The 21313-nt window shown below is 32.8% G+C and overlaps 2 protein-coding genes across 9 annotated transcripts in view; both read left to right on the forward strand.

Annotated features, from left to right (window-relative positions):
- Nucleotides 1–21313, forward strand: part of LOC125053054 (RNA-binding protein Musashi homolog Rbp6) — a 480872-nt gene that overhangs the window by 99705 nt on the left and 359854 nt on the right. The gene's annotated exons all lie outside the window — the stretch shown is intronic.
- LOC125053055 lies at nucleotides 5390–7516 on the forward strand. Of its 3 annotated transcripts, XM_047654248.1 has the most exons (6): nucleotides 5390–5737; nucleotides 5827–5958; nucleotides 6091–6165; nucleotides 6286–6354; nucleotides 6494–6578; nucleotides 6654–7513. In XM_047654248.1, the coding sequence occupies exons 1-6, from the start codon at nucleotides 5540–5542 to the stop codon at nucleotides 6920–6922; spliced, it is 828 nt and encodes a 275-aa protein (XP_047510204.1). In that variant the 5' UTR covers nucleotides 5390–5539; the 3' UTR covers nucleotides 6923–7513. The 3 variants fall into 3 exon arrangements, with proteins under 3 accessions (XP_047510204.1, XP_047510205.1, XP_047510206.1); XM_047654249.1 differs by lacking the exon at nucleotides 6091–6165 and having other exon boundaries at nucleotides 6654–7516; XM_047654250.1 differs by lacking the exon at nucleotides 5827–5958 and having other exon boundaries at nucleotides 6654–7516.

Below are 21313 nucleotides of genomic sequence, written 5' to 3' on the forward strand. Positions count from 1 at the left end.
TAGTTCTTAAAACTTTTTGATTATCGGAATCATATTCTCATTATGTACAAATTGTACATATACATGTATGTGTATTGTGTATGGTATATGGTTGGTGGACTCCTTTCCTTTCTAACTAAGCCAGCCTAGCTCCTTCCAGAAGCACAGAAGTCTCCTGGGCACTTCATGGAGCGACCTCAATGCTCCGAGGATTACTGCACGTTGTTAAGCCACAGCTTCGCATTCCAGCACTACGTGGGTGACTGATTCCTCTGCGCTGAAACAGCCTCAGGGGCTGTCTGTATATTTTGTGTATATATATATATCGTAAGCATGAATTGAATCTTACTAACAACCAGTGGCGTAACCATACAATCTGGGGTCCGTACCAAATCTTCTTTCGTGGCAATTCTTTTGATGGGGCCCTAACTTAATGGGGGCCCACTTTAATTTTAATAAAATTACACGTTGTATATGTCCCACTAATGGCCATAGACCTCCTCTCTTAGGCGAGAGGGTATGGTCTGTAGTCCCCACGCTAGCCCAATGCGTATTGGAGACTTCACATTCATCCATAGAACATAATATCTCTTGGGTCGAGGGCCCGTGGCATTTTGCCAGCCCTGACACCCTATTGTTACGCCACTGCTAACAACAAGGTAAAACATGTATTAATTGTAATTATAAACAGTCAGAGACTATCTTCCCAACTTTGGAATAGTTCGTTTAGAAACGATTTGCTCGAAACAAGTTTAACATAAATGTAGACATTTAAACTAGCCAATACTCAGAGTAAATGAAAAATAATTACCGTATTGATAACGAAGTTCCAAGTGCGGAAGTGTCGAAGAGCGTAGCTTTATTCCAGTGAAGGTCCTATCTTAGTGGCCGGGATCCTCTTAATGCCGACCAACCCTTAGTTTGCTCTCCACTCGTGTGGAACTACTTATAATCGAAGTGGCATTTTGTATGGAAATCAGCTTTTACTCGATTTATTAAATTGGATAAGTATTGTACGTGAGCCTACAAATTTCTTTTATACAATATATAACAATAATGTTATAAAAGAGCTCTATTTTTGTACGTTTGTTAGAAAATATCAAACTCCTTCATCGTTTTATATATATTTATTTATATTTAATAAGGTTTATAACTTTATTAGTAATCGTATCAAACAAATCTATATATATATAAAAATGAAACCCGTTTTCCGTTGTCACGACATCACATGAAAACGGCTCGACCGATTTGTCTGATTTTTTTTTTTTGTGTTTGTAATTGTCAGGAGAAGGTTCTTATAAAAGAAAAAAATTGCGCGGAAAATTAGAAAATTCAAGAATACTTAACCACCATACAATTCGAACTTTTTGGTGTAACCTTATGCCGTTTGACATAACACAACATTGACATAATGCGTGCTGCAAATATCGTCAGAGGATGTAAGAAAAATGAATATCGTTCAAAATAAATGCTTCGATCGGAGTTATTATATTGATAATATAATAATATGCGAGCCAGAAAAACAAACAAAGAATGTTGTATAACATAAAGCATTAGAATAATAAACACTTTGTTTCTGAAATATTTTTTAATTCATTATACCAATTTGAAATCAATATTTATAGTTAAGACAGGACAACGTCTGTCGGGTCCGCTAGTATACAATATTTACAATTTTCTTAACCCACATGGTGCTTTCCTCGCTCAACTAATTATAATCGCGAATACAGCGAAATGCTGCCAGCGTTAAAAGTACACTGCCACAGGGACCAAGCTTTTTAAATTTGTTTTAATTTTCTTAATATTAAATTTTAATTAATTTTATTGTTACTATAACTAAAACCAAGATTGTTTTAATTCTTTAATTTTGATATTTTTTTGATGTGTTTACACTAAACCCATTTTCCATCATCATTTTCCTATACTGTCAAACAGGAATACATCAAATAATAAATTGTACGCGATTGTGTAAATTCGGTTTTCGTAAATTGTAACAACATTCGACACTGGGGGCGAGCGAAGTTAATTAAATAAAAATACGAGATGCGGCTTTCGGAGGTGTAAACAGCAATCAGCAAATAAAGAGACGCCAATAAGTTAGGCTATTCACAGAAGCGAAAGGTTCTGATTCATTGTCACGTTCCGTTTTGATTGCACGTGCTTTGGTAGCGATAGCCGAGCTTCGATTCGCACCAATTTTAATATATTTTTTATTCATCCTCATATTCGAATCTGCCCTGTGGTTTGGCAATATTTATGACGAGTTATTTTGCTTGGACAGGATTCGGTTATGGCGGTCAGATATAATGGTTTCAATTTATTTATTGAATTTGCGTACAATAGCGGTAGCTTATTATGGACGATAATTATAAACTTTTGTTAATAACGCGCTGCGTGTTTATCTTTGCCGTGTAAGTGTACATTGAACGGGTTTTAAGCTTTAAAATTTTACTTTGTTTCTAAACGGTTTTAATATTATGTACATTATAATGGGTATACCTAATAGGCTGGTGTAAAAAAAATAATTTTATAACTGCCTTGCGATTCTGTAACTCACTCTTCAAACTCTCACAACGAATTCCGCTCTTAAATCACTCGTGAAGGTTTCATGTTACAATTTGGTATTCTGATGAACAATAACCCTCAAAAACTGTTAGTATTTGGCATTTGACATTTTATGTGAATTAAAATCGGCAGTGATGTCGATTTTATCGTGATATACTTACCAGTGAGTTAGCCAACTCAAAAAAATTATATGGTATTGACGAAATCTAGAATATTTGCTGATATATAGATGAAACGTAGAGTCTAATAAATAGATGAACTAAGGTAAACTTTTCAATTATTTATAGCAATATAATTAATATCATTATTATCTCAGAACCAATTTTTCGATGCATTTTTAACCACGCCTTGTCACTAGTAAAGACAAGTCGAGAAGAAAACGATAAAAGGTATTTCCTTCAAAATTATCAAGAATTTTTCATATTTTTCATAATTTTTTTTAAATATTAGGATTCATATAAATGGGAATATTAAATGAATAAATGAAATAATTTCAGCGGTCCAAATGTTTAAAATTCTTGGTTGTATTTATCACATTTGCATCAATCGCAAAGCCTTATAAAGAAAGCCACAATAGTGCAGACATTTTCAAATTATAGAATGTTGACTATCCTTCAAATTATAATAAATGATTTCAATTTAGGTTCCCATATTTCTATAAATATTGATATAACAATAAGGTTTTGGAAACAAAAATTATTCTGTTTAGAGAAGTATGAAATATCATCATTACATACATGAGTTTATCTATTATATCTATTAATATCGTGACAATTTACCTATTTACATTTAATTTAAAGTTGTTAACTGTCAAAGTTTATATATTTTAGTAAAACAAATAACGACAGTGTTGCCAACTTGGGGTTTTCCCCCCAAATTTAGGGGTAATCAAGATATCCAGGGGTTTTTAAGGGGTACATTTATTTAGGGGGTAATTTATTCAAGAATTTTTGAAGTGAAACTTCTTTATCGGGGTTGGAAAAAAATGTAGTGTAACATTTTTTCGTTACGCGTCACATTTTTCCGTTACGCGCCATCTTTTGAAGTGAAACTTCTTTATCGACGTATGGGAGAAATTTTGTAGCAGGTTACGCGCCATGTTGCTTTTTGAAGTCAAACTTCTTTATCGGCGTTGGAAAAAAATTTACACACATTTGTCACATTTTTCGGTTACGCGCCATCTTTTTCTCGTCCCTACCACGGTTGATCCGAAGAGATTCGAAGCCATTAGTAACAAAAATATATAATAACGATAACAATGATAGTAATACTAATTCTATTACAATTAATGGAATTGTGTAATAATCTTAGTACTACATAGTAGTACAGTAATAAGTTAAAATGAAATAATTGTATTTGTATTCATGTCTATGATAATAAAAGCCTTTTGTTAAACTTTATCTAATTTAACTTTATTTGACCAATTTCTGTAAAGTTGCATATAGTAGATCATTTTTCGAAAAATAAGGTCATAAAGAAGTTTCACTTCTTACGCGTGTACACCTAGTACACGCACACATTTTTTATTTTCTCTACAAACACACGATTCTATACAATATATATTAAGCTTCTAACGTAATCAACAAACTAAACCAAATATAAACTCCAAGCCTGGCTACAGCTTCAATATCGAAAAACAATAATTTAATGAGACAAATTTGTTCCTTCTGATCGTATGATCAAATCATTTAACGTCAATATGTACGATTTCAAAAATATCAGCAACAGCAAAACGCAGCGCGTTATCCAGGCCGATGCCTTCGACGAAATATGTATTAGGAGCTTATTCCAATGATATTTAATAATATTGTATTAGAAAGAAAAAAGCACATTGAAGCAATTCGATTTTTATTTTAATTCTCTCTCGTTTAACTGCAACAGAACAGATAAAAAAGAAAAAGTACAAAAAGCTTTAAAAATAATTTATGAAAAGAAATTGACGAAAACGCAAAAAAAATTCTGCCAAGAAACGTTAAGAAAAACTGAAATCGAAGAAAGAAAAGTTAAGAAATAAAAAAAATAAAAAATGTGCGTGTACTAGTGTACACACATTAGAAGTGAAACTTCTTTATGACCTTATTTTTCGAAAAATTATCTATATGCAACTAACTTTACAGAAATTGGTTAAATAAAGTTAAATTAGATAAAGTTTAACAAAAGGCTTTTAATATCACAGACTTGAATACAAATAATACAATTATTTCATTTTACCTTATTACCACTAAGATTATTACAGAATTTCATAAATTGTAATATAATTTTTGTATCATTGTTATAGTTATTATAAATTTTTGTTATTAATGGTTTAGAATCTCTTCGAATCAACCGTGGTAGGGACGAGAAAAAGACGCGCGTAACGGTCAAATGTGACGCGTAACCGAAACATGTGACCCGTAACCGAAAAATGTTACACTAAATTTTTTTCCAACCCCGATAAAGAAGTTTCACTTTAATAAGAATCGTTACATCTCATTGTTATTATTTTATCTGAACAAATAAATAAATAATAATAAAATTATCATTAATATTATTCGGTTATTGATTAACAAATACAAATATGTAAAATGTACTCACATAAATACAACAGCTATTTTTTACTACTTCAACGTATTTTTAATTCATATTTGAAATTACCTCTCAAACCACAACAACTTTAGGGGTTTTTGATCGACATTTAGGGGTATTTGGTCGTAGGGGTACATGTTGTAGGAGTTGGCAACCCTGAATAACGTATATTTCATATTTGTTTTTATTTAAGTTAAAGATTTGTTAAGGTTAACTAAAAGGAAAATAATTATGTAAGATCTGAGAGAGAAGCAAAAATCTTGATTCTAATTATTGTAATGGTTGAAGTCTATTGTTTTAATTTCAAAACAGAAATAATTACTTTGGCAACGACAACTTTTTAGGAAACAAAGTTTAGTTTACTATCATTCCACTTATTTGTTAGCATTCACAGGATACAGACATCTTAATAATATAATAGTATTTTAAAATGGAAAGAAGAGCCCATCCGTCGAAAATTCAGCTGGAAATATTATTGAAATTTTTAGAACATCAACCTAGTTTAGCGAAAGGATTTTCAAAACATACCGCAGCTAGAGAGCATGCTCATATCGAGTGGTCCAAGTTAGCTTTGAAACTAAATAGTGTAAGCGGTGGGTGTGTTAAATCTCCGAAAAGATGGATGAAGGTATGTTAAAAATTCATAAAATTTTGTAGGTCTTGTACTTATAATTAAGATGAAATATAGGCATGTAATGCCCTATTTTCTACTTATAGTATTGGAGTGATAAAAAGAGTGCAGTTAAAAAAAAAGCAGCCATAAGGACAGGTCTAAGAGGTCAAACTGGTGGTGGTATATCAGAGATAATGCAATTAACTAAATTGGAAGAGCGCATTTTTACTTTAACGGTGGGTGACAGATTTTATGAAGGAGATTCTTCACTTTGAGTTCATCCATTTTACAGTAAAAAACCTACATCCAAAAATCCTTATGACTTAAATATTTTAATGAATGTGCTCATTAATATATATTTCTCACAGGACCCTACCAGTAGTTCCTCAGGCAGTATTAGAATTTTTACACCATCACATAGTATTGCACCAGTTTCTTTAATTGTAAGTCAAGTAGAAAATAATAAAGTTTTTATGAATTTAATGTCATAATATATCTTTTGAATTTTGTGACTTATTTGCTTAATTAAAATAATAGTACCGTTATCATATTTTAACTTTTAGGAACCAAATACAATACCTAACATTAGCCCAGAGATTCAAGAGACCCCAACAATTGCTGAAAATATTGATGTGAGTTACTATCTATTCCTTTTAAAAATTGATAGATTCTTGGAAATACAAAAAAAAGAAATCATCAATATAAATGTTTAGATAATAATTGTTATATTATTGTAATTACATGAATAAATCTTTAAATAATACATTTTAGGATAGCATAGTATATTCATTGATCAACTCAGATGTTGAAACCTCTAAGTATCCAGAACAACCCCAGTCATCTTCTGATGTCTCAAGTAAGAAGAATTTAATTTTTAGTATATTGTACTTAATACTGATTACCCCATAACACATAATGTATGATATTACAGTCCCTAGTCGAGTGAGAAGGCGTTTTCGGCTACAACCCTCACCGCCAAGTCAACACCGTAACTACCTTAATAGCATAACTGAAAAATTATTAAGAATAGAAGAACAGCGATTGGACCTGGACAAAAAACTCCTAGATCTACTCAATCAACAATCAATAAATAACAACCTATTGATACAAACTGTCAATCACGGCCAGCAGGCCATAAGCGAAAGCCAGAAGGCTATGGCTGAAGCTCTTACAGCGATTGCAATTGCAATTAATAAATAATCTGTGTATTTAAATTTAATAATTAAAAGTAAATACTTGTTAATTTCTAGTTAAAAATACGTAATAAGTATAACTAAATTAAGTACTAAAATATAACAAGTTTTAAAAGTAGGAGAAATAACTTTATAGTTAACACATGATCAAAAAGCAATACAGCACCAAAATTTTAAACATTTAATCTGTCTTGTCTCGGCTTAAACTTGATTAGGAGCACTATATACTAAATTAAGAAAACTACAAAGAGTGAATTTTGAAATATATAATTAATATCATTATGATTTAAAATAAATGGCAATAAGCAGTAAAAACATTTATTTCTTGTAACTCTGGGATTACTCAGTGATTTTTCTTTTTTAAAATAATTTGATTGCAAATTAAAAAGAAAACTCATAAGAATAGTTAAATAGAAATATATTTTGAATACACTGGTATTATTAAAATAAGGTTTGAAATTTATCTTTGTGATTACTTCCTACGTGAATGTTACTGTGATATGTGATAAAAATTGTGTAACTGTGCCATATAAATATTGTACTTCAAGTAAAATAAAAATATAAAAACTAATATGAGAAATATAAGCAAAGTTATTGTTTTATTACATTAGACTTGAGTGGTTCCAGATTGTTCTTATTAATTGAGCTTTTCTACCCAACTCTAACTCCCTTTGATTACCATCTCTGTGATAATTTTCCCTACAGTATTAGGGTCATAATGTCGCACTGTGGTCCAAAGGATACGGGTTAAGATACCTATAACCCTTTCGACAAAGTTACGTGCAGTAGCATGTGCTATATTTGTTGCTTGAGGTGATCCATTTGAACCGGCACTGGTACCATCATATATGCTCGCTGACAGAAAGCACTATCACCTGTAATAAAGAATATGAAAGAAAAATAATAGAATTAAAGCACGTTGTTAAGATTAAATTAACAAATAAAAATATAATCATTTAACATATGGGATTATGACAAACCAACCAAAAATATGGTTTCATTAGAATAATTCAATTCCTCCAAATGTTCTTTTATGATGCATCCACATGCAAAATATTTAAGCCTGCATCTATCTGAAATCAAATGTTTGTTTAACTTAGTTCACAAAAATATGACTGGATTGGTTTATAACAATCACCATTTGCACATTTCTAGCATGATAGCCCTTTCGGCATTATTATCATCATCTTCTTTTGGCCTTATCATTCCAACGAAAGTCTCATCCACACATCCAATGCAACCATTCAAAGTCAAAGTCAAAGTCAAATCGTTTATTTCAATTAGACCATCTAGAATGGCACTTTTGAACGTCAAAAAAATAAAATATAAAGATGATTCTAGTTGCCCCTTCCAAAAGGTAGTTTCGTGTGGAGAAGAATGGGCAAGAAACTCCACACTTACTCTTTTAAAATAGGTTTACAATATTTTGTTACATTTGTTAAATAATTATATGTGAAGACAATGTACTCTTAGAATAAACTACTATACTAAAAAAGTTAGTATACATGTTCCTCACATATTTACAAATATCGAAACCGTAGAATATTAACATTAAAGAGTAATAAAAAATATCAAAAAAACACAACAAAACAGTGTGTGAGATACAAAAAAAAATAAAATAATAATTACATTTGTAGCATTAAAGCAAAAAATCAGCAACCAATTTGATTTTGTCCAGGCTATAGAGCCAATCATAGGATTGTCCTATGGAGCAGGACCAGCATGTTTCCAAGCATTCTTATCTTGAATATAATCATCTAATTTGTAATATGCTTGTTTACAAAGTGTACTTTTAATAAAACATTTAAATTTTCGTTCATTTAGTTTTAAAATGTCACAAGGTATTTTATTGTAACATTTCACACAGTACCCCATAAATGAATTTTGAACTTTGGCTAATCTGAAAGATGGTTGAGCTATTTTATCTTTATTTCTAGTACTAAAATTATGTCTTTCATTTATTTTACTAAAAAGATGTAGATTCTTTCTTACATACATAATGTTTTCATAAATGAATTGGCAAGGTACTGTCATAATATTAATCTTTTTAAATAGTTCCCTGAGAGATTCGCAATGACGTAGATTATAAATGGCTCTGACCGCTCTCTTTTGCAAAATAAAAATGGATTCTATGTCAGCAGCCCGACCCCACAGTAAAATGCCGTAAGACATTATGCTGTGAAAGTAGCTAAAATAGACCAAACGCGCAGTTTCTACATTGGTTAAATATCTTATCTTTCTAACCGCATAAACGGCTGAGCTCAGCCGCCCCGCAAGAGATGTGATATGAGGTCCCCATTGTAACTTCTCGTCTAGCGTGATGCCTAGGAAAACCGTTTGATTAATAAATTCCAGTTTTTCTTCATTCAACATTATGTCACATTCCTTACTTTTAACATTTGGCAACGTAAATCTAATACATTTAGTTTTTTTATCATTCAGTGCCAAATTGTTTACCGTAAACCAACTTTGGACCCGAAGAATAGAGTTATTCACGTCGTCACGATTTTGTGACCGTCGATCTACTTTAAAAATCAATGATGTGTCATCTGCAAATAACACCATCTTCGGTTTATTCTGAACTAATTGGGGTAAATCATTTATGTATACTAAAAAGAGGAATGGACCCAATATTGAACCTTGAGGAACGCCCATTGTAATTTCAGACCCTAACGAGTTTATGCCGTTAACCTGAACTTTAACCTGTCTGTTTTTCAAGTAAGATCTTAGTAAGTCCAGAGCTTTGTTCTTAATCCCGTAGTGATTAAGTTTCAGCAGAAGAGTCTCATGGTTTACGCAATCGAACGCCTTCGAAAGGTCGCAAAAGATTCCAATGGCATCTTGTGCTTCCTCCCAAGCGTTAAAAATGTTCTTGATTAGGGAGACACCGGCGTCAGTTGTACAACGCCCTTTGGTGAAACCGTACTGTTGTTCATGAAAGATGGAGTTTTTATTAAAGTGACATAACATTTGATTGAGCATTAACTTTTCAAACACCTTACTGAGAGCTGGCAGAATTGACACAGGTCTATAATTATTGGGTTCTTTACTATCACCGGATTTGAACAACGGAACTACTTTACTGTGTTTCATGAGATTCGGAAAGACTCCTTGGTCTATGCTGGTGTTAAATATGAAAGCTAAATAAGGCGCAATAGTTTCGATGATAGAACTACAGACTTTTACAGACAATCCCCAAAGATCTTCTGTAGATTTAATTTTAAGATCTTTAAAAGCTTTCATAACAGCCTGGGGGTTTGTATATTGAAATCGAAACTCCGTAGGGCATGCCCTTACATTCTTCGTAAGTAACGCAAAAGAAAGTGCGGATGATGAACTTAAAGCTTCGGTAGTTTTAAAGGGAATATTGATAAAAAAGTTTTCAAATTCCTGAGCTATTTCTGCATTTGAGTTTATTGGGCCATGTGCAGTCTCTAAGTTAAATTCAGTATTACGCTGTTTTTTTCTACCAGTTTCATTATTTATTATTTGCCAGGTAGTTTTTATTTTGTCATCCGCTGATTTTATTTTATTACTAATATACAGTGCTTTAGCAATTTTGCACACACTTTTAAAAGTTTTTGAATATTTCGCAACATGCTGATGAAAGTTTGTATTTTTTACATGTTGCCTTAGGCCATACAGTTCAAAAAGTTTATCCCTGCTCTTACGAATACCTGGAGTCGCCCAATCACTAAATAAGAACTTGGTGTAAATACTTTTTGTCTTTTGTGGAACAATGTCATTAAATTGCGATTTTAACAAGGTAAAAAACTCCGCATAGAACTCATTAGGGTCCCAAATATTATTAAAGTTTTGAACACACAATTTACTGGTCAAGGTATTATTTAATTTTTCTAAATTTTTACATGTAATTGGCCTATACCTTATTTGAATTTTTTGTACAGGTATGTAGGCACAAAACGTTATTGTTTGCCCACTGTGATCAGAAGGCAATTTATTAACAATTTCTTTATGTAAGTAATCACAATTACAGAAAATATTATCTATACAAGTGGCAGAAGAAGCTGTCACTCTAGTTGGTTCCATAAAAACATTAGACAGATTAAATGATTTAAAAAGACTTATTAATCTGATACTATTTGAGTTTGTTTCTAATAAGTTAATATTAAAATCACCACTTATGATGATAGATTTACTACTAGTACTAAGTTTTTTTAACACATCTTCCATTACAGAATCAAATACAGATAGATTCTGATAGCCCGGAGGTCTGTAAACACATACTACAACATGCTTATCGAGCTCGACACAGGACAACTCTATAGAATGTTCAACTGACAATCTGATAATGTCTTTCCTTTCTTTAGATTTAACAGAATTTTTGATTAATATTAATGATCCACCGTGTATCATACACTTCCGGCTGAAATAGCTAACTACACAATAATTTTCATAATTAATAGACATTATCTGATGATCATTTAACCAATGTTCAGTTAAACAAATAATATCGAACTTGGTTTTTTCTAAAAACATTTCTATTTCCAGTAATTTGGAAGAGCAACCTTGAATATTCTGATGAAATAATCTTAAAGTATGTTGCTTTCCTTTTGGTTTATTAAAACATGTTAAATTGCCAGAAGCTACCTTTTTATTATCCACAAATAATAATTGATTATTTAAACGGTTAACTTCTGTTGTCTTACAGCCTAGTTTAAAGTACTATCCGGAGTGACCTCTACAGTTGTAGAATAACCTAAGGTATGTTTTCCAGCAGGAAGAGTATACTCTATCTGACTGGTATTGGCCTCCAAGTATGTTGGTATTATAGGTGGACCCTCCTTCGTACAACATAAAGATATATTATCAATCACTGTGTTGTTAGTGTAACTAGGCAACACAGTCTCGTCACTAATCCTAGAATTTGTTATATTAGCTATAACCTTGTTAATATTGTATGCTATTAACATAGCAATCAACCGTCTACATTCCAAAGACAGAGATAAAGTTCTCTGAGTTAACTTAGAACCACTAACAAACTTATTAGTGTCAAAATATAATAATTTGTCACTATGACGACATGTCAACATGTGAATAGTATTATTCAATTTAAAAATATGATTATTTTCAACCTCTGACAGAGTATCAGAGTAGGGAAAAGCACATAACATCAGCTTTCCTATGTTTAATTTTAATAAGGTGCTGACACCATCCACTATGTCCTTTTTGGTAATACCAATGCTGTTACCTAGTAATAAAACTAAAGCAGAATAATTGTCCAGGTTTGAATTTTTAATTTGTTTAATTATTTGTTTAAAACTTATGTTATGGTAACTATGATTGGTAAAACTATGGCTAAGGTAATTATGTAGGATTTTTCCAAAGCCTGAACCTATTTCATCACAAAAGAAAATGGTTTTATTTTTCTGTGTATCAACACCGGCCTTTGCTGTAAGAGCTAGCACCGGAGGAGATAAGTCAAGATTGAGCTGAGGAGGTGGCGGATGGCTCGCACTGGTGCTTGAGAGATTGTTGGTCAGCGACTCATACATCTCAGCATTGCATTTCACCAAGTCCAGCAGCTCCCCAGCTTCAAGCATTAATTTTGAAGTTCTGGTAAAATCTAAAAATAATCATACTAGCTTACAAATTTGAGTGGATTTATTTAGCGAATAAAGCAGCCAGCTTAGTAGCCAAAAAGCTGTTAAAAGATCTATAATCTTTAAAATGCCACAATCTGAGTGTGTAATATAATTCAATCTTATTCAAGCTATCATAAAAAATATATGTACTTAGTTCATTCAAGGAGTGTGATACTTGCTCGTTAAGTGAAGATGACATAAGAAAACCTTTAGCCGTCATCTCAATGGCGTGAGACAAGAATTGAAGTCTGATCACCTATTTTCCTATAAAAAAAAATATTAATGAAACATAGGACGACTCATTGGTCTAGTGGTTAGTACCCCGGACTGCGAATCCATGGGTCCCGGGTTCGACGAACATCGATGTGATGAGCATTTGGTGTTGTGCTAAGGTCTTGAGTGTTTAAATATGTATTTATATGTCTATCTATCTATATGTATGTATATCCGTTACCTAGAACCCATAACACCACCTTCACCAGCTTAGCATGGGACTAGGTCAATTGGTGTGAATTGTCTTTAAAAAAAAAAAATACAAAAATATGTCTGCCCGATGTAAAGAAAGAAAGAGAACATAGACAATTTCTATTTAAAAAACCCACTAAATTGAATATTAAATCCTATAAATAGTAAACTCCATTCCAAATCGAACTCCATAATTAATGTTTAAAATGTATTCGAGTGTGCCGTGATGTCATTCCTGGTGACGTCTGCCTCAGTGACGTTTCATTCATTATTCGTCTCTGAATGCGATCTGGATAAAGCGGGCTCTAATTATTTCCGTACTAGCTCGTAATGCGGCCGCGTAGGCGATCCCACACGTAACACTTATACGATTGATTTTCAATTTTCAAACTGATATATGGAATCCTTTATGACGCAAATACCTCGTGAAAGTGTATTGTTTTTATTTAGGTTAGATAGGCTTCCGTGGTTGCGAAAGCCTATCAAATTTTTTATAATAACAAAAACCCAGTGTGGTTATAACCCTATGTGAGTAGCCATAGATTGCAACCGCTTCATAGACAAATAGGATCAGTCGTGTCTGACATAGGTAGTCGATTATGGGGTTTGAAACATAATATCAATCCTCACGATGTTTTTCTTCACCTTAAGTATTAGATTCTTAATAAACTGGTGCACAAGGAGATCGGACCTCATAAGATTCGCACGCTGAAGCCACTAGGCCAACACTGCTTGGTGTCATTGGTACGTCAGTATAATTTACGTATTTTAGCATTGGCCATGCAGTCCTTACTATCTAACAAATAAAACAATTTTTTTTTAAATTTAAATATAATCTGTGGTCAAATTAGGATCTAAGAGAAAACGACATTGAGCGCGATCTATTTCTGACGTATGGGACTTAGACTAAGCGTAAGAAAGTAAAAACCTATTTAGCCTACTTAGCTAAGAAAGTAGTGTCAAAAATGTATTGTATTGTGTGTCGCACTAACTTCCATACTCTCTTTACCGTTTAGAGAAGTACAGTACAAGGCCCTCATCTACATAAATACTTACAAGAAAGTCCTTTTCATTTTCAAACATATTCTGACTTTAACAAAATAATGTATCATCTTTCTTTATCGTTGAAATCTTGAGACGCAAATATAATCCGAACTCGAAATAATAACGTATAGTATATAATATGACAGTATGTAAATAGGATGCGAGCAGGTGCATCGTTATTGAATGCATCATACATATATGATTATGTATACATTCACGTGATATTTTCGTCATAGTTATTTGGAAGACAACGTTGATTGTTATTTTGATTATATACGTAGTCGGGTTTTGTTCAATACATTTGTTTTTCTTATAATGCTGAAAACAAAAGTTTCAAAGAAAGGATCTCGTGTACTGCTTTAATTATAAGCCAATTCGACTTAGAATCCTTCAAGAATAGAGCGTATTAATGCTTAAAAGGCCGGCTAAACTCGCTAACCCTCTGGCATTGAGTGTGTCCATGGCGGTATCACTTAACTTCAGTTCTCCTGTCCGTTTGCCGTGTGTTCTATAATGACCTTTTTATAAAATTTACTAGAACAGTTTATTACTAACTTAAATAGACACTATTAATATTAAATTTCTATTTTAGTATCCTAAAAGGTACGATATAAATAATTCTTGATAGTATCAAGCATCAGGGTGGCGACGTATAAAAATAACTGTACTCTAAAACCATACAAGCTCAGATCTTTTTTTGAAAGGATTTGGAGGAGACCTATGCCAAAACAGGGCACACATATACTTAAAAGAAGATTGAAATAGAAACGTGTTTAAATATAAAATTATCTGCATAAAATTATGAATTTATTACTATTATATATATTTATAGTAAGAGCAAGGAGTAGGTATTAATGCGGAACCTAGTTATTAACACAATTTATTTTTATATATAACCGCGGTTGTATACTATGTACTAAAACCTACATACATAGTCTTTTAATTATGCTTTAACTGAATAGAATTGAGCCAATTATTTCGTTTGTATTAATTAATTTTCGAAACGTTTCGAGATGTTTTCAATACGCATGGTCACGAGCTCAGTTAGATATTGAATCATTGTCGAGACAGTTAAATGCTTGCACCTCTTATGAACACAATTGTCTTAAGTTTGACTATTCTATGGTCCCCGGACGGCGTATCATCGAGCTTCGTATGTTACCTCACTTCAAGTCTTTACAGTACCATAATATTTTTATTAGGTAAGTAATTAATCAAAGCATATTTTAAAAGAAGGCCAACAAACTCATCTAATATGCAGTGGTATCGACTCACATTCGCAGAAGGAACAGCAGTTGCCGTTTAAGAATTAGTTCGCTCTTTTCTCCAAAGATAAATTAAGCTCTATGTTTCGCCAAAATGCACCCAAAATCCTCAAAGGCATTCCCTCACCATTATTTGTCAACGTCTAGACTTATTTCAGTTTCAAACGCATCGGAATCAGAGCGTCCATAAACAGACGTCATTCTAATGCCTTTGTTATGATTCCGTTGGAAAATCCGTTATCTGTAACGAGGAATTGATTTTAACGAGCGTCGCTGACAGATATTCGGTCTGATTAGTCTCTTTGTTGTATATAATTGTCGAGTCTAATGCTCCACAGATTTACGACAGCCCATTATGTCATTGTCTTCCGCATGCAATTCCGTTAACATTATGCTTGTGTTATTTTGTATCGACGTGATGCCTATTAGAGTGTTCAAAGGATTTTGTGTTTACATCTTTGATTTATCTTCGAGTACTAATGCTTAGTATTAATTGAAATTGTTTTTTTTTATTAAAATATTAATTACACAAGTCAACAAAAAAAATATTTTTCTTTGAGTCTGTTATTTAGTGAATATTTTCTGATTGTATACATCGAAAAAGAAGCAGAAACTCTATTTATAATAAATAAAGTTTGCTTTTGTACCTTTACACAATGTAAAACGAATATTATAGTGTTTTAGCAGTTTTTTTAGGAGCCGTTGCATAGAAGATACAGGAGAGGGGCAGGGGGGGCTGTAGGTGTGTAGCGGAAGTGACAAACTGTTAAAGGCAGTTCTGCTTCACAATGGAAATAAATTTCCATCTCTTCCCCTTGCTCATTCTGTAATGCTTAAAGAAAATTACGAGAGCGTTAAAATGTTGCTACAAGTTTTAAAATATGAAGAGTACGCCTGGCCAGTGATAGGAGATTTCAAAATGGTTGGATTTCTGATGGGAATGCAAGGCGGGTACACTAAATATCCGTGTTACATTTGTTTATGGGACAGTAGAGCCGATGCACTTCACTACCAGCAGCACTCATGGCCACAACGGAGCGAGTTTCAAATAGGACAACATAATGTCAAAAATGAACCGATTGTGAAGCCCGATCATATTTTAATGCCTCCATTGCACATTAAAATAGGTCTGATGAAGCAGTTCGTAAAGGCTCTGCGTCAAGACTCTGAAGCCTTTCAATATTTAAAATCATTTTTCCCGAAATTGTCAGAGGCTAAAATTAAAGCTGGTATTTTCATTGGTCCACAAATAAAGAAAATAATGGCCAGTGAACAATTCCTACAGCTCCTCAGTACCCACGAAAAACAAGCGTGGCTCAGCCTTAAAGCAGTGATTAATGGCTTTCTTGGCAACAGAAGGGCAGAGAATTACACGGAGCTTATTACTGATATGCTTCACAACTTCAAAGTTATGGGTTGCAGAATGTCATTGAAAGTCCACATGATACATGCTCATTTGGATAACTTTAAAGACAACTTAGGTGCATATTCGGAAGAGCAAGGGGAACGTTTCCACCAAGATGTAATAAACTTTGAAAAGCGTTATCAAGGACAATATAATGAAAACATGATGGGTGACTACATTTGGGGGCTCATACGAAAAAGTTCCAACTCACACAGAAGAAATACCAAGTCTGTTCATTTTTAAAGTCTTATTTGTATTATTTTTTGTATTTGTGGGTTTATATATGCCGTCTTGTATAATTAAAGTCAATAAAAAATGTGAATTCAAAACTGTTTTCCTTTTACATGTAATAATTGAAATTAAAAAATAGAGCTCTTTCATAAAAAATAAATTTCGTTGTAGTAACTACAAAAGCAAACTTTAATAGATAAAAATATTTTTTCTTTAATTAGTTAGGCATGAGTAATCAAAATCAGAGGTACAGAACGCAGACTCAAAATTCATGTTGACCCGTGTTATTATTTTATTGTGACGTGGTCCACAAAAAAACTGTTATAAATGGAAAAGAATTAACAACAACTTTATTAATTGGGCAGATAGATTTCAGTCTATTTCAGTTAATAATAATAATAACACAGTGGCCTTACAACCCTCAATGGGCTTTAGATAATATACAATATCCTCACAATGTTTTCCTTCACCGTACACGTAGTGTTAGATGCACACATAGACAGATAGTTCATGTATGCACGGCCGGGAATCGAACCTACGACCTTTAAAACTTTTATGAGGGAAGGTGAAGGTAGCTGTAGCGGTTTAATACGGTAGTAGAATTCAAATAGCTACAATCTACATACAATTATTTATTGAGATGAAATGAACAATTATTGTGATGATATATAGCCGTAAATGGAACCTAGTATCCCCGGAGAGTTAAGTCAACTACCAGGAACTGCCCACTGGAGTATTTCCGAACCAACTAGACTTCTTAAAAGGCCGGCATCGCACTCGCGATTGCACCCTCTGGCATTGAGTGTCCATGGGCGGCGGTATCACTTAACATCAGATGAGCCTTCAGCCCGTTTGCTCCCTGTTCTATAAAAAAAAACTAAGCTAGATTTTACTTATTTGCTAATACAGCTTAGCTTGTAAATTCTATTAAATTAAATTGTGTAGAAGTTATATCGTTCTTTGACTAACACGTCATTGGCAAAAATATAATATATAATAATAAATAAAGCCAAAAATTGTATATTAAAACATCAATTCCCGGAAAATGCAAGAGGCAATTAGAAATTCCGGCAACATAAAAGTGACCAAAACCTCACAAAGTATCGCCACTAGTACAAAGCCGCTCGCAACTGAACCCTTGTCGTTTAAACTCAATTCACTGAAGCCTATTTAATTTTCATCTAACAACATTTCATACTTTAATTAACCAAAATGTTTGTTCGTACAATGAATCGAAGATTTGTTATAAATTGTCGGAAATTGCAATTTACAATTTGTTCGGTTATTGCGTTTAGTTAGACGCTATAAGCTCTTTAACTGTTATAATTTTGAGTTAAACATTCTTGTTAATGACGGGCATTGTATAAAGGCTTTGAAGATGTATAATATACAAAGATAAATCATATAAAACGTTTAATATTTTATATTCTGCTGCAGCATAACGCTGAGCTGAGATTGTTATTACTATTTTGTGTGTTTCTGTGTGTGTGTTTCGTCAGTTATAAATGTTATGTCTATATTGCTTTTGGGTGACTTTTGTTACACCAGATTATTATTAGAGAACGGCTGTTTTGTATTATATTATCTATATATAGATTATTACTAGTGATCTGTCTCGGTCGATTGTTTAAATACTTTGGAGAAGACTACTCAGGCATAATAATGGTTAAAGAATTTTTGCCATTTCATAAAAACTGAATCGGTTTAATATCACAATTTTATCGACAGTTATCTGTCTCTTTTGAGCAGTGTTGGCCTAGTGGCTTCAGCTTGCGACTCTCATCCCTGAGATCATAGGTTCGATCCCCGGTTGTACACCAATGGACTATCTTTCTATGTGCGCATTTAATATTCGCTCTAGCGGTGAAGGAAACATCGTGAGGAAACCGACATATCTTAGACCCAAAAAGTCGACGGTGTGTGTCAGGCACAGGAGGCAGATCATCTACTTGCCTATTATATTAAAAAAAATTATCAAGAAACAGATTCCAAGGCCCAAGATTCTGAGGCCCAGACCTAAGGAGGTTGTAGCGCCACTGATTTTCTTTAAATCTGTCTCTTTTCATTACAGAATTAACATAAATCAACAAAATGAGACGAAAGAGTACTTTGTATAAAATAATGCAAAAGATAACTTTTTTGAAAATAATATCCCGTTTTTGCTTTCTCGTTTTTTAATGGTGTTTTTAAATTTTCATATTAGTATAGACAATTTATTTACAGCTTATGTATGGCCAAAAATATTGTACTACTATTATACAATTAAGTAATATATACCGGAAACTATTACACTCACAGTGTAGATTACGTAAGGAATTTATTTTAAAAAGTTCGCTGTTACATATAATTTACCACAGCGCTTCAAACACAACAATTTACGATTTACCACCCGATTCTCAAAGCGTTTTATATAAAAGTAGAAATGTTTTAAGCGTTATTAGGTATTGAGAGAGGAGATAAAATAAAATTGCAATAAAATCGTTTCTTTTCGGAGTAGTTCATGCAACCGATCGCACCATTTATTGCATTGGAGAATAGGATAAGTTTCTGTGAACACTGAGGCTTTAAGACACTTATATAAGTTTTGATCCAACAATGGAATTCTATTTAGGATAATGATTTCTACGATGTAGTTTACTGAAGTAAACTGAGAGAATAAAGGTTTATTGTATATACACACGTAATTACGAATTTGTAAAAATAATTGAGGCAATATTGATTTTATCATAGGAATGAATTTGTTTATTTTTTAAGTTAAGTTTCGACTAGTGTTATGGGTAGGTAGGTATACAAGCCTGCACAGCGTATAGCCGGTGTATCGTCAGTGCCCGGTCTTCAGACCCTTAAGAAAAATGGTATTCACATCCCAATATAAACATTTATAATTATAGTCTATGGCCGTGACCCGTGCCCTGTGGTGTAGTGGTTTCATGTAGGAATACTGTATCTCCAAGTTCTTGGTTATGGTTGAGGTGGCAGCCGGTTTTTGGAATGGTGTCTATGGCAATTTAATTGTTGAATTTACAGTAAATCCCCCTATAACGCGGTTGACGCGGACCGCGTTATGGGAAATCGCGTAGTTGGAGGATTCTCATAAACCGTTTACTCAACAATTCAAAATCAAGGAACACGAATTTAATAAAGTTGTTAAGTTTAATTTTATGACAACACAATTGAAACAGATAGAAATGTACGCAAAACTAATTATGGTAAACAATGAAATTGACAAATCATTGTAAATTTTACACTACATATAACTTGAGAAATCACCGCGTTACAGGGGGAAATAGAGCATTATATGGGGGACGGAAATGGCGTTATAGGGGCATCGCGTTATAGGAGAGATTACTGTATTTAGTAATACTTTTAGCTGCTATTCTTGTTGCGCCTATAACTATCGGTATTTCACTCGTTTGGGTATTTGTCAAACAGAATACAATAATTCAAATTTATATTTTTTTTATATTTAATTCCTTTATTTTACAAAAAAATATAATACAATCATAACAAGTTACATTAGCAAACCGCTGTGGTTTATATTCATGTAACCATAACAATCTTGTTTAGGAGCGCGACAAATGCATATAAAAGTAGTTTTTTAATTTGCTGTTTATATTGGTTGGCGTTAGGCAATCTAATATGTGATTTGGTAGACCATTTATTAGCCGCGGTAGCAAATACCTCAACGTTCTCTCGCCGTATACGTTGTTTGCTCTTGATGTACAGAGCCGGACTTGCGTTACCGCTCGGGTCTGTACGTCATGCACTACTCGTTTTTTTAAGTCATCTCGAAAAAAGTGCTCGACTAGAAGACATTTATTAACTTTTTCTGATACGGGCAATATTTTACAGTGTTTGAAAACTCCTTTTTCTTCAATGTAATAATATATACATATGTAATTTTTCTTTCGTTTATATACATATATATCTTTTATTATTATAGTTTATTACTTAAAGATGTCATGTGAAACATGGTGTAATGGTTGCAGCCTTACAAACATTTTGTAAAACAAAAAACTTGGCGATTAAAAAGAGTGGCGGAGAGTTTATTGCCAGTTCTTCTCGTCCGCTCTACGCCGTTGATTTGAGAACTGGCAGTAAATGTAAAATTAGAAGCATTTAATATGTATTTCTTTATTGACGTTCATAAGTGTACATTGTGTTATCTAAATGAATAAATGATTTTGAATTTTGGTACATATTATTTAAAAGCTCCCTTTTGTTACAAAATTAAATACTTAATAGGCGGCATTGAGTGCTCTAGATAAAGTCGATTTACACCGTATTCAAGCAATCTATGGTTCTACAGCGTCTATTGTGCACAACTTTTCCGACTCCAATATAATTTAAGGCATTTTTCTATAGCCTTTTGTCGTTTGGAT

Source organism: Pieris napi, chromosome 10, assembly GCF_905475465.1.
Source record: "Pieris napi chromosome 10, ilPieNapi1.2, whole genome shotgun sequence".
NCBI lineage: Eukaryota > Metazoa > Arthropoda > Insecta > Lepidoptera > Pieridae > Pieris > Pieris napi.

Bases quoted from the DNA above. Each gene is read 5' to 3' on its own strand.
- LOC125053055 (XM_047654248.1), top strand. From the start codon at position 5,540: ATGGAAAGAAGAGCCCATCCGTCGAAAATTCAGCTGGAAATATTATTG. The intron at 5,959-6,090 runs GTGGGTGACAGA...TATTTCTCACAG, and splicing joins AGCGCATTTTTACTTTAACG to GACCCTACCAGTAGTTCCTC. The intron at 6,166-6,285 runs GTAAGTCAAGTA...TTTAACTTTTAG, and splicing joins TTGCACCAGTTTCTTTAATT to GAACCAAATACAATACCTAA.